The 14,118-nt window shown below is 47.2% G+C and overlaps 2 protein-coding genes across 4 annotated transcripts in view; both read right to left on the reverse strand.

The window, feature by feature from the left end:
• Nucleotides 1-4,363, reverse strand: CCDC17 (coiled-coil domain containing 17). Its single transcript, XM_060021368.1, is given in 14 exon segments — nt 1-680; nt 682-749; nt 1,051-1,161; nt 1,229-1,439; nt 1,610-1,813; nt 1,972-2,069; nt 2,203-2,321; nt 2,554-2,670; nt 2,918-3,036; nt 3,125-3,208; nt 3,428-3,590; nt 3,679-3,901; nt 4,003-4,107; nt 4,171-4,363. Coding segments are annotated over 14 exon segments (1,878 nt in total). The 5' UTR covers nt 4,336-4,363; the 3' UTR covers nt 1-589.
• Nucleotides 4,364-6,355: 1,992 nt separating this feature from the next.
• Nucleotides 6,356-14,118, reverse strand: part of GPBP1L1 (GC-rich promoter binding protein 1 like 1) — a 56,918-nt gene continuing 49,155 nt past the window's right edge. For all 3 annotated transcript variants that reach the window (XM_060021389.1, XM_060021382.1, XM_060021376.1), the window contains exons 8-12: nt 11,208-11,348; nt 10,584-10,742; nt 9,289-9,413; nt 8,292-8,394; nt 6,356-7,439 (exon numbers count right to left, since the gene is read on the reverse strand). In XM_060021389.1, coding sequence (XP_059877372.1) covers nt 7,287-7,439; nt 8,292-8,394; nt 9,289-9,413; nt 10,584-10,742; nt 11,208-11,348 — 681 coding nt within the window. In that variant the 3' untranslated portion in view covers nt 6,356-7,286. The remainder of the gene's footprint in view (nt 7,440-8,291; nt 8,395-9,288; nt 9,414-10,583; nt 10,743-11,207; nt 11,349-14,118) is intronic.

Consider the following 14,118-nt stretch of genomic DNA (forward strand, 5'->3'; position numbering starts at 1 on the left):
CTTTGACCTTTGGCTGACACTGGGGTCTGGGGCCACGCCCAATATAACAATTCAGGTTTCACTTGTGACCATCCCCCCTGCCGCCAACTTGGGAGGAACATGACTGGGTTGTCTTTCTGTAAGTATATATGGCTACAGGAGCTCCCTGTTTCATGGTGACCTTGAGAACCTGGAAGGCTTCCTGGGTGATGTCCTGAAGAAGCTTGGATTTGGATGAAGAAGTGGGCGGTAAGACTGGCTTTAGCAAAAAAAAACAGGAATGAGTTCATCAAGTTCCTTTAGCTGAATGAAAGACTGTCTCCAAGTCACCTTTCAGAGAATTTTCTTATATGCCAGGCAATACTGTAAATACCTGACATATCTGTTTAATCCTCACATCAATCTTTTTTACAAAAGGATAAGAAAGGCCAAGTACTTGTGGAAGGTGGTAGAGCTGTGATGGGAGCTCATGTTGTGTGTTCACATCTGTATTTGCTTCCAGACCCTCTGTCAGAACATGGAGTAGTAAAGCTGCAGATGGGAGAACAGGCCTCAGTCTAGGCCCCAGTCCTGTGCCTGTGAAGCTACTCACACGCCCATTCTTCTGGACTCAGAAAGCCAGGGGGGGTGGGTCAAAGCTGTGCTGAGGGCGCAAACCCTCCTCTCTCTGCTTGACTCTGCCGCTGGTGGGGGTCTTCAGGAGGAGGGGGGTCAACAAAGCCAGCTGTTGGGGCCAGGGAGCTGGCCTCCAGTGAAGATGAGTTGGGCACCTGTGGAACAAGGAGAAGGTCGATCTTTAGCAAAAGGTTTATGTAGAGGTTAACAGCACAGTTTCTGGCGTCAGACCACCTTAGAGTCAACTGCTTACTGTGAACCAAGTTAACCTTGTGCTCTGATTTTCTTACTTGGTTACACAGTAGTACATACCTAATAGGATATGTGAGGGTCACATGAGTTAATTCACAGAAAACATTTAGTAGTGGGTTGGCACATACATAGTGGTCAACAAATGCTGGTTATTAACCACATCAGCCACACCTGTGGGGGCCCCAGTTATAGTTGGGCCCTCACCAGAGGTGGGTACTGGTACTCGTGGGCACTTGCTGGATTGATCTCTGCCAGTGTCTGTACATCTGCATCTCTTGCATTCACCAGCCGCAGAAAGAGCTCGGCCTGACCTACCTGGGAAGAGGTGAAATGGTACTGCATCTGTACCGTGGAGGACCCAGTCCCCATCCTCCACACTCACCTGGGGAATCCCATTCAGCTGCCCAAAGCTAAGGCTGGGGTCCAGAGGAAGGGTCTGAAGTGGGAGACGCCAGCGACCACTTAGTACCCTCTGATCCCGGTCAAATAGCACCAGCGAGGCCCAGGCTTTTGGCAGTGGTGCTTTAGCCCATGCCAGCCCCTGCCAGGCTTGCAGCTCACAGACCAAGGATACTGATGGTGAAGGTGGTAGTCTAGAGCAACCAAAAACAGGTGTCAGGAGCCAGAAGTGGCTCTGCTCCCTTCCTAGGACTTGGCCCTCAGGGCCAGTGGCCCTGTATACAGATGAGAAAATGTAGCAGAATGAGGGACAAGCCTCAATTGCGGCAAAAAGCACCAACATCATAAATCTCCACCTACTGACCTGGGTATAGGCTGCCTGCTGGCAAGGATGGCACAGTTGCCCATGGGCCCAGGAGCTGGAGGTGGGGGCAAGCAAAGGGCTGGGGGCAACGCTGTGGTCCCTCCTGTATCCTGTCCATCTCGGGCCAAGCCAGTCAATAGTTGCACCCAAATCCAAGAAGCCTCAAGGCCCCGCAGGAAGTCATAGAAAATGACAAGGCCAGCCCTAGGAAACACAGGCCTCAAGCGCACACACACCCAAGTCCTCCTCTCACCCTCCCAACCCCCAGCCAGTCCCCCCACCCTAGCTGGCCCTAGTGGGTCTCCTTAACCAGCAGTGGTGACCAAGTCACAAAGGATGTCAAAGGAGGGAGCAGGCCTCACCCAGGGTCGTAGGGTGCAGGGCCCAGAACGTCAGTTGTGGGCAGGAGGAAGTGTGGATCCAGGCCCATGTTCCTGGTCATGGTTCCAGGAAGCTGCGACTGCAGGGGAAGAGTCAATTCCTCCAGAAAGCCTCCTAGGTGTTCTATGCTCCCCCAACTGCACAGAGCAGAACTGCCCCTGTCCCAACCCCTGGGTCCTCACAGCCTTTTCGGCGCCACCCAAGAATAGGACGCCTGTGGAGTGTGGAAGCAGCGGCAGCGGGGGAGCCACTGGAGGCGGGAGGCTTGGGGGATCTTCCCTTCTTCTCAGGCGTGGGCTGGGATTGGCCACAAGTCTCGGCTCCCTGTGCCCTAGGTGCAGGGGAAGAGTAGGGCGCCCTTGAGCAGGACGCAGCAAGTAACTGGGCTGAGGTACTCCTCCCCCAAGAGCCAAACCCCTACGGACACCTGGAGATTGGCATGGACACAGACTGATTGGGCTCAGACACAGGTCTTATTCCCCGTGCATGGTGCCTCTAACCCCTTCCTCTGAGCCTGGCCTGCTGGGGAGGGCTAGGCGGGGGGGAATTGGGTGCTCACTGACCCCAGGGCACCCGGCCTGCACCCCTCTGCATCTGCAAAGCCAGGATTTCTGCCTCCAGGCGCCGATTTTCAGCCTCCACTGCTAGAAGCTCCTTGAATGCGGCACCTGCCTGTCTTCCTGCGATTGAACAAGTCTGACCTGTCATCTCTGACAGCTGGTGACCAGCTGCTCTGAGCAGCTCTCCAGCCTTAGGATTCTCTGGACAAGGCTGGACTTGTCAGCTAACATTGCAGGCACCCCCGCAAAGACAGGTGTTCTACCTTGGGTTTTTGCTCAAGTGGTTCCCAAGCCAAAGATGTCCTCCCTCATCGCCCTTTTCTCTCCCCAGGGCTAAGGCCCTCCTGGCTGGCCCCCTCATGTTCACCCCTGCGGGTCCGCGACCGCCGAAGCTCCAGAGCTGACGCCTCCACTTGTAACTGCCATATCCAGCCCAGAACGCCGGTGTCCCGGCCCCCGCCTCGAATGTAGGCCTCACGCAGGGCCCTAGGGAGTAGGGGACAAGAAGGCAGAAGCGTTTTTCCAGGACCGATCAGCGCTTTGCCCCGTGCCCGCCTCGGGGCCCGGATCTTACCCGATCTCCGCAGCCAGAGTCCCTGGGTTTGCCTGTAGCACCGGACCACAGAGTTCTGCCTCTCGTAAGGCGTTCAGCCGGGTCCTGGGGTGGAGGACGGCCGGCGCGGGGGCGGAATCAAGGACCCAGACCCCGGGCCTCCGGCAGCGCCGCCCCTTCCCGACCTCACTCGCGCGGCCTTCCAGCCGAGTCCGGGTGCATACCTCGCACGTCCAGCCGGGCCAGGCCCCGCCCCCCGCTCCGGCCCCGCCCCCCCGCCAGCCGGTGACTCGGAGCTCCCGGGATCCGGCTCGTCGGCCTCACCCGGGGTTGGCCTGTAGCTGCTGAACGTGCGCCCCTAACTCCTCTAGAGCACCCCGCGTTCGCCCGGCCTCTGCCCGGAGTTCTCGAAGCTCCCGCTCCAGGCTGAATATGCGTGATTTCCCGTCCCGGGTCCAAGCCAAACCTTGGAGGTGCCGGCTCAGTTCTGAGGGGGTAAGAGATCAAATCAGAACGGGTCGGGCGACCTCAAGCCAAGGGGGAGGGTGGGCCCTAGTCCCCCTCTTTTCCCTTACCCTCGCCGCGTCGCTCCAGGGCACAGCTCTGTGCCTTGGTCTCTGCCAAGAGCCTTGCGTGAGTCCGGTGCAGCGCCCGCAGCCGCTCGCCGGGGCTCCCAGCAGTCCCGTAGTTGGGACCCTGAGTCGGTGCCTCTGACCGCCTCCAGGGCCCCTGTGACCCTCTGGGGACCTCTGTTATGCTGGGTCGCATTTCCTGCAGATACAGCCGCAGCCGCTGCACCTGGAGGTAACAGTAACCCGCAATCTCCATGTTGGGGTAATCTCACCCACGCGTGATCTATAGGTTTGGTGGGGAGGCTCAGTGGGGAAATCCAGGTATACCTCATCTGTTAGCCTCTTCAGAGCCGATTTGCTGGCCTCCTGGTCTGGGAGGCCCTGGTGTTCTTCTGGCACAACCTGGGTACAGGGTGTGGGGTGAGGAATCCTCTGAGAGTTACAGTCACTTCAGTACCATCTCATGGCCATGGAGGAGGCCCTTACCCTGGGTACCCGTGGTTCAGTGGCTATTGGGGGCTGTTCTCCAACTGTCAGCTCCCGGGGCTGACGGCCAATGCAGAAGCGCTGAGTGTGGGTGGCCAGCAGGGCCCAGGAACGGAAAACCATGTCACAGGACCCACAGGGCAGGAGCCCTAGCTCCCCGGAGTGGGAGTCCATGGGATGGGACTCCTTTCCTGATAGCAGCCAAGACCTGCAGAAGACAGAACAGAGGGGCAGGGGAAAGGGAAAGGAGGATGAAATAGCCAAAGGCAGAGAGGAAAGGCCAGGTTTACCGGTTCAAGTTTATGTTTGGAGAGGAGCTAAAGCTCCCTGGGCAACAACCTCAGGTCTGGGCAGGTCTGGAGAGTGAGCGGGCAGGCTTGGTCACCTTAGGGAGGAGCCCCTGGCTTGAAAAAGATGTCATAAAATCTGTTCCACCTCATTGCATGAGTATGGGCAAGTCTCTAACACCACACCTTGGTTTTCTTGCCTATATTAATAAAAGGGAGCAAAGAGCTGCCTCCTAAACTAGCTGAGCCCATATCACATACTCCGTCTTGGTTATTTAATAGCCTCTGGCAGGGAAGCGTCACCTTGTTCGTTCTAGTTTTGCCCAAGTGGATGTAACCCAAGTTAGTGTCATTCTCCATTCCAAGGAATACCTGAGTAAGAGGAGGCATTCTGCCTGGAAACCATGTCTTTCCCGTAGACTAAAAGCTTTTCCTTGGGCTTCCCTGGTGGCGCAGTGGTTGGAGTCCGCCTGCCGATGCAGGGGACATGGGTTCGTGCCCCGGTCCGGGAAGATCCCACATGCCGCGGAGCAGCTGGGCCCGTAAGCCATGGCCGCTGAGCCTGCGCGTCCGGAGCCTGTGCTCCGCAACGGGAGAGGCCACAACAGTGAGAGGCCTGCGTACTGCAAAAAAAAGCTTTTCCTTGCACGGTGCCTCTCTGGAAGTAACATCTTTTGCATAACCAAGTCATACCAAGGCCCCCTAACTCCTAGTTCCTGCCCCTAGGCGCCGCCCTGCCGCCCCCACAAGATAATCAACACAGCTGAAGAATTGAAAGTTCTGGGAGAACACAATGAATCAGAAGAGGGAATCAAATACAGAAAGGTAAACTCTTCACTCAGGACTAGCCAGGGGCCACACAGGCCCCGTTCCTGCTGACCAGATTTCCCTGCCACCCCCACCCAAATATATGAATCCAACAGAGGCGGGAGCTCTGACCTAGCCCCATGTTTCTAAACAAGGCAGGTAGTGGTGCCCCCGCTCCCAGGTATGTAAGGCCAAGCTATGACTAGCAGCAGGTTACAAAGTGTTTCAAAGTATGTAATCTCAATTGTCCAGCTCAATTCCAAGTGGAAAAGAGGTACATTTTTAGAAATTTGTTCTGAGAAAGCTACTAAGTGGCAAAGCCGAAGACCAAACATATAGGATATCTCTATGTCAACCTACTTCTCATTTCCAATTTATAGCTCATTTTATAGTATTTCATTGATCCTACGATGCACACTTTTTCATATTTTAACACTGAAATCAGGATTCACAATTAACGGAGTGTCATAACTGGCAAGTTTTCTTATTAGTACATAAAATGTCTTAAAATAGATATACTCAATGAAATATGATATAGTTCTTTCTGTTCTATCTCAATCACCATTTCCACAGTTCATATGTGCACTGCTTATACTACTAGCAGGAGAAGCCCCTACTAGCAGGAGAGACTACCATACGTTATGGCACATAAGGTCTCTGCCTTCCTAGCCTTTAGGATCTAGCAATTATGCTGGTTACTCTACCTCTAGTCTCTACCCCTTCTGGAGCCTACACTACAAGTTAGTTTTACCCTTCTAACAAGTGGTCAGGCCTGTTATTCCTTTGCTTGTCTCCCATTAGAGCATGATCTCGGGCCTGTATATCCACTAGGGACCATGTGCTGTAGGGCTGGCTGAAGAGTGCCAGTTTCGGTATCTGTTGTTTAGTTTAACTTCTAATCATCCATCAGATCTTGGCCTAAGGTTCCATTTTTTATGTAACCCTACTGAGCTGGGTGCTCCTTGCATTCCCAGGGCCTTGCACAATGCCCGGGACACCCTATGTTCTTATTTAGCAGAAAAATTGAGGCACAGACTTCCTTAAAAAATAGGCACACTGGTAAATACATGGGCAGTGAAAAACAGTTTCAGAAAGGAAACTTGGGTTTCTGATTTTATTACTGCTAGTTTATTGCACAGGTTTTTCTGCATCAAAAACATATCTGCTAAAAGGAGAAACAGGTGTGTCTGAATTCAGATTTCCCTCAGACCTCTAAAAGTAGTATTTGCCCTAAAAAAGAATCCACTCATCTAATTTTAAAGAAAATATACTTCTTACACAAGACAATCCAAACTGATGCAAAATATTTATTCCAAGTTAGTTATTTTATGCAGTAGTTTTCCCCCTCAACAGACTTGTGATAACCACATCTTTTAAATCTGTAAATAATGTTATCAAAATAATCTTAATCTTTGAAATCTCACAAAAATGTATATTTTACAATCCACCCTGAATATCAAGGCTGCAAGAATAACACATTTCCTATATCCAAATATTTTACAGCTGTACCCAGAAAGAAAAAAAAAAAGTGAAAAAACCATATATGCTGGGTTAAGGGCTAATGTTACCCGAGCAGCCAGAAATAAAATAAAATATCCAAATTATTAGCATTAATTTAATACAATTATAACTTCAATAGTCACTTTGTCATTGACAATGATTGCTTGAGCACAGGGGTGAGTGCCCCAAGGGCTGGTAGTAGAAGCTGCTGCTGCAGACCAGTGTCTCCTCCTCTCTGCCCTGCCAGCTCCCACCTGTGCATCGCCCCATATATACTGTGTGTATGTGTGTGTGTTTTAAAAATCTTTCCCACCACATGAAGTTCTATTAAGCAGATAACAGGGAAGAACAACAAAAGCTAAACAAGCCAATCGCTCGCTCTCTCTTTGGGATATGATTATTTCCCTTGTGCATGAAGTATTCAACAACAACATAAGAAAAGGAAAAGGAAAAGAATGATTTCTTCTGTATAACCCTTAAATGCACAAGCTGAGTTTACTGGGTCAGATTTAACAGTAAGCATTTATAAGCCTACTTCCAGGCATCGTCATCAGATGTTTCACTGCTACTTGTTTCCGTGTCTGAGTCCTCAAACTCTGCTTTACAAGTGTTTCTCCAAGGGGAGAATAGGCTAGAACTTCGGCTCTGCAAGAAGCCATTCTTCCCAAAGCCATTTCTTCTCAGCTGTGGTTGGCAAGGGAAAGAAAGAAAAAGACAACCGTCAGTAACTACACTGGCCCATGGGACCTGGGAAAGCCCAGGTCTCAATTCAATTCTAGGCAGAATGTAGAGGGGGACCGTTCTAAGAGACTGAAGATTTCTTATAGCAGTGCTTTTCAAACTGTAATGTGCCAATTAATCACCTAAGGATCTCTTTAAAATGCAGACTGATTCAGTATGTCTGGGGTACAGTTTGAGATTTCCTATTTCGACAAGTTCTCAGGTGATGACAATGACAGGGGAACAGAGTTCTGAGTAGCAAAGTCTTTATGTCAACCTATACTTTTCTTTATAGGATTTTAACACTATTGTTATTTATGCTTTAAATATATACCACCTGAACGTAAGTTTCATGAAGTTTGTAGAGACCTGGCAGTGTTTTACTCAGAGAAAGAATGCAGGCATTTGTTGAAGAAATTCAGATAGGCTATTTGGCTTCTTGGCTCTGGCTGGACTACCAGAGGGAAACCACAGAGCTGGAAGCAGAGGGTTAGCCTGCTTAGCCAGACACCAAGGGCTCAGCCCATAACCTCGGGAATATAGCCTTGTGGTTCTGATAAGGAGTTAGAGCTTCCAGGATGAAATAACATACTGCTTTCTGAAATCTGCTAACTACTGACCTGGTTTTTGTGTCCACCACTGGCCTGGGCAGAATGAGATGCTCCTCCATATTTCTACAATGGCAACTTATTAAGTAACTTTTCTTTTTCAAGGTCTTTCTCACACCCTAAACTGGGGCTTCCTAAGGGCAATGATTGTCCTATCTCCTTTCTCTCCTAGTCATTAACTGGTCTCCAGCAAAAGTTTATGACATACCTCCTCTGTCTTCATGTGGAACTCTTTGAGCTCATCCTCTGTGAGGGGAAGGCAATTCTCATCATTTTCAGGATACTCCTGCCATCCCATTGCTTTCAATAACCTGGTAGAGGCAGGTCAGGCAAAAAAAATATACCTTTAAGCATAAGTGAGAAATCCACAACTTTCCAGCCCAGGGGCAATGGTACCCACCTAGATGTTAGAGAAGAAACTTGGGTTTTTCTTTTCTTCCCAGTGGGATAAGCTTTAATTATGACTACTTAGGTGCTTGGAATTAGATGGAGGATCTCCGTAGTTGCTCTTTGGAGAGCATAAGAGCTATAGAGAAGGGACGGTAGAAGTAGCAGTATAGAGTCAAACTATCCCACAGACGAAACAGAAGAAATCTCACTTTGTCTCCTGTGAGCAAATTAGTACATAGCCACATGTACCTAAGTTCTCTTTTAATTTCATGGCACTGTGGACTCCATAACCTTGTGATCTTGTTGACCCCTTTTAAAGTTCCTCTGGACAGGAGCCCCTTTTCAGGAAGGTACTTGGCAGGCCCCATCTGCCATCCAGTTGCCCACACAGCTTGGCTGGCTCTGTGTTCAAGGCCCTCATTTAAAGAACAAGCTCCATTACCTTCGGGCCTCATGAATCCCAAGGCCCCTTAAAGGGGTCTTGTGGTAACTTCTCACTTGGGCCAGGAGGGGCCAAGGGGCCACCACAACAGCACCAGGAAACAGGTCTCATCCCACCCCACCCCTTCCAACTGGAGCCGTAAACTGAGTCTGAAACTAAACTACAAGAATGCCTTGGAGAGGAGGGTGTGAAAACGCTAGCTGAGTCTGTAAAGGAATACCCAGTGGGCAACAGGCCAACCTGCGGCACACAGAGAGAACAAGGTGTGGTGCTGGGGGCACTTCTCTCTGTACGGGACTCTGAAATGTCTTAAGTATGTTGAAACTCCTTGTAGGCCATACACAGCATGCTTTGTGATCTGACCCTCACTTACCTGTGCTCTGCTTCCAAAGAGTGAGAGAGGACCTCCCCTTCGTCTTCTACGGGGAGATCAAGACCATTCTGATGACAGCCTTCCTCTCCATTTTCTTTTGGTTCAGGTGTGCTGTTGTCCTCTGACTGAAATAAGGAAAGGAAGGACATTATTTGGTTTAATACCCCTTTGGGGCAAGATAAGCAATCTAAGAGATTAAGAAGTAAGAACCCAGGAAAATGCTTTCTAGAAGAGGATCTCAGCCAATAGGTTTTTCCCACTTAAAAACGAGAACTTGCTCATCTTGCTAATAAGATTTCCAAAGGATACTAACTGGCTACCATCTTAACTTCAGGTTATGGCAACTGTGGCAGAAGCTACTAGATGCCTATGCAATATCAATTTTCTATTCTTCCTTACTGATTTGGACTAAGGAACCAATGCGCTCAGCTTTTAAAAAGTTCACTTTCCTAGGCTCCCTTGCAGCTAGGAGTGGCTATTTGACAGTTGGCCAATAAAATGTAAGTGGAAATTGCAGGGGTAGCTTTTAAGAAAGCATTTAAAAAAGGGACAGACATCCGTTTTCAGGTTTTTGGCTCTGTCCTTTCCCTAACTAGAATGTGGATGGGAGCACAACTACCCTAGTTCCAAGGCGACCAAAACTTACAAGTTTCCTGATAATACGAATGAGCTGCCATTACCCTCTTGGACAGGGAACTCTAACCTTCCTGTTGCAGGATACCAAAAAGAAACCCTCTTGTTTTACGGTTCTGTTCGTCAGATTTTCTTATATTAGAATTAAATATAATCCTTAAAGGGACTTCCCTGGTGGTCCAGTGGGTAAGACTCTGTGCTCCCAATGCAGGGAGCCTGGGTTCAATCCCTGGTCAGGGAACTAGATCCTGCATGCATGCCACAGCTAAGAAGTCTGCATGCTGCAACTAAGAGTTTGCATGCCATAACTAAGACCTGGAGCAGCCAAAAAAAAAAAAAAAAAAAAAAAAAAAAAAAAAAAAATATATATATATATATATATATATATATATGCTTCTATAATTTACCAACTTCAATTCAAGGCTTAAGCAGTGCTGCCCTGTTTAAGAGCACTAAGTCCCAAGGCAGCTATCACTGAAATGAGCCCTAATTTGAAATATGCTGAACAAAGAACTGAACTCGCTTTATCACAGACTGTTACTCCTCCAGACAAATCTCTGTCATTTTAAAAATGTACCACATCTTTCTCGCTTAAGAACAAAAAGCACATGTATAACATAGAAAAACACTTATGTTGCCCCAGAAAAACCCTTTGCTCTTACATCCTCCAGCTTCTCACAGTCTCTGCTCTCTGAGAAGTCTCCATTCCGGTCATCCTTCAGAGTCTTCAGGAACTCGCTCTTCCTGTCAGTAGTTCGGCGGGTCAACTTGGTCAGACGAGAGGAGCTGATCTCAATTGGAGGAGTGGTGCTGGCGGGGCTCTGGGCAAATACCACAAATAGGTTGCTCTTGACAGCAAAGAGTAAGTACTGGGATTCTCTAGGTCACTTCTACAAGGTACTGCTTTCCAGAATCTGGTAGCCTATTTATCACTCTTTTACCAAAAATAAACTATCCTTTTCATTTAAACAGACTTCAGCTCTGCTGAGTTCTTACAGTTAAAACCAGATGGTTTAAATAGCACCTCTCCGATCTTTCTCCAGATGCCAGCATAACGCCAGTCAAACACAGGCCAACCATGGTTTACCAAAGGGCAATGACCCCACCCAGCTACTGCCCATCTTTGGATGCTGATGGGAATCACCAGTAAAAAAAAATGACTTTGAGCTAAGCATAACTACAAAGGAAATGGAGTTAGAGCTGTACACGTCACAACACTTACCTCAGTTTAAGTAAACGAGAAAGGGCAACTTTAGAAAAGGCTGCTTAGCTTTATTCTCACTCACCTCTTTGGGAGAGCTTAAAACTATACCACCAGCCAGTACTACTGGTTTGGTAACAGAGATTGGACTGGTAAAAGCAGACTCCCGGCTAGAGGAAAGGGATCCTGATTTGTGTTCCATTCTGTTAGCTTTCCACGCACTGGGCTACATGGGAAGAGAGAACAAATCAGTCAGAACAGCATGCAGACAGAAGCTCAGCCTGTAAGATCATAAGGAGTGAAATGTTATGTGCAAACATGAATTCCAAGAGTTCACCTGTCTCAACACGATTGGGAGGTATATAACCTTGAAGGAAAAAGGCAGACAGGAACCAGAAAAGCCATGGGATATTAACAGGTATTTCTCAAAAACAGAGCCCTAGTCCAATAAGCCTGGGAGATGCTAGGCTGAATATAGTTCGACAACAGGTTTCTTTTACTGTGCTGTTTCTCAAAGCACTTAACTATATATGTGAATTGAGAGGCAGATATACTACACAGCATTTTCTAAACTTATTTGACCCCCCCCAAATGTTTTCTTTTATAGTGTGCTGTTTGTTAACCTCTGATGTAATCCTGACAACCCCCCACCCCTGCCTCCAAAGAGCACATCAGAAAAATGATGTTTTCTAGGAACACTGATGGCAGGAGGCTAGTTACAGGCCAGGGAGGGCAATATAAATGGCTGGACAATCCTGGTTTAGTCCAGAGGTCCTTCTTTTGCTCGGTCTTGTGGGGTCTGGACCCATTCTGTCACTCTGGCCCTGACCCCAACTATGATGGCAGCATAGTGTAGATGGAATACTCCATTTTTCCTGAGTCAATCACTCTTGTCTGAGGCACATCAATGGAGTGAGGCTAAAGAAAGTAAAAAAGTCTGTTTTTCCAAAATGAAACAATTAGAACCAAGAGATCTCTAGGACAAAGGAAGGGTCTGAGTGAAAAGGATTTCTTTCTTGTTATTAAAGAAGAAAATATAGGCTAAAGAAAGGAATAAACTTCACAGAGTTATCTACTATGTACCAGATGCTTGATCTATTTTATTTAATTCTTAACCCAATCAGGTATAATTATGTCAAATTTTTACAGAGAATTACACTGACATTAAGAAAGTTATGTAATTTGTCTGAGGTTACTCAACTAGGATACAATATTGTTTTCCACAATGCCTCCAAAAAGAGCATGCCAGCAGATAAAAGAGACAACGACCTAACTGGAATGGAAATTAATTTTTTTCTTGCACTGATGAAAATCTAAAGATGGCTGCTTATTCAGGCTAAATATCAAAGACAATAGTTTCCCAGAGTTGCACAGGGTCACCAGATGCCTTGTCTTTTAATATTGCCACCTCAGGGCACAGAAACAGGTGAGTGTCTGCCACAGTAGTATGATAGTTTTACCAGACAGTGTTACGTGCAACAGGATACTGACATCTCTTTCCAACTTTATTCCAACTTAATTTTCAGTAATTCAAACACTATATTATATAGTGTTTGGTTGCTCACTAGAGAAAACCATTATGCCCTGTACCCCCTTTATTAGAGGAATTATATATGTAGAAATCCACTGAGGTGAGGCACAAACTATTATGTATAAGATAAGCTACAAGGATATATTGTACAACATGAGGAATAATGGAGTATAACCTTTGAAAATTATGAATCACTATATTGTACACCTGTAACTTATATATTGTACATCAACCACACTTCAGTCAATCAATAAAGGAAGGAAAAAAAAGGAATCCACTAAAGTGAATCACGTATCAGCTGCAGTTTTCTTTTTAAAATATCCTCTCCTTTTCTCCTAACTCCAAATCAACCTCAACTCTCCACCTCAAATGATCTTGTCTTCTCCTACTGGACTGACATCAGAAGATCCGGGGATTCCCTGGTGGCGCAGTGGTTAAGAATCCGCCTGCCAATGCGGGGTACGTGGGTTCGATCCCTGGCCTGGGAAGATCCCACATGCCATGGAGCAACTAAGCCCGTGTGCCACAACTACTGAGCCTGTGCTCTAGAGCCTGTGAGCCACAACTACTGAAGCCAGCGCGCCTAGAGCCTGTGCTCTGCGACAAGAGAAGCCACTGCAATGAGAAGCCTGCGCACCACAAAGAAGAGTAGCCCCTGCCTGTCCCAACTAGAGAAAGCCTACGTGCAGCAATGAAGACCCAATGCAGCCAAAAATAAATTAAAAAATAAAATAGTTATTAAAAAAAAAAATTTCGTCACTGGATCCAAACTCTCCCCAATTCTCTCCTTTGCATCTCAAGTTCCTTTGATAGGTCCCCCTCCCTTTCTACCATTCTACATCCATTTGTTCTCATTCCTTTATGAATTTATCAATTATTTCTCCTTTGTATCTTTAACCTCTTTCTCTCTAGTAAGTTCTTCCATTTTATCTACAAACATGCTAAGCCACCTTACTGAAGCGAAGGGGGAAAAAACAAAGATATATTTTCCCTTTTACTACAATCCTTTTATTTCCAAACTTTTCTGCATAATTCAGTATCTGCTGCCTTTCACTTGTTCATTCTTACTATTTAATTCCCTGCAACACTCAACTCTATCCCCATTTTAATGAAACAGCTCTTTCAATAAATAAGCAAAAATCTTGTCTTCATATTACATTCAATGGTCAGCTTTAAAATATCTTTTTGTAGAAGGAGAGATTACTTGTTACCTATCTTTTCTGAACCTGTCCCTCTTTCCCTTCTCAATTCCCTGATGCTTCATTCTCTTCTCGCCTCCTGAATTCCTTTCAGTGGATGTAGGCATACTCAGTGCTCTTCTACAGCAATCTGTTCCTAGGTGAACTTCATTAGAAAAACTAGTTATTTGTAATTGTTTAATCATTCAAATTGTTAAAATCATGGAGCTAATGTGACCCCTAAACTCTCACCTGAGCTTTTATAAAGACCTCCATCATTTGGCTTT

The sequence above is a fragment of the Delphinus delphis genome, chromosome 1 (genome assembly GCF_949987515.2).
Source record: "Delphinus delphis chromosome 1, mDelDel1.2, whole genome shotgun sequence".
Taxonomy (NCBI): Eukaryota; Metazoa; Chordata; class Mammalia; order Artiodactyla; family Delphinidae; genus Delphinus; species Delphinus delphis.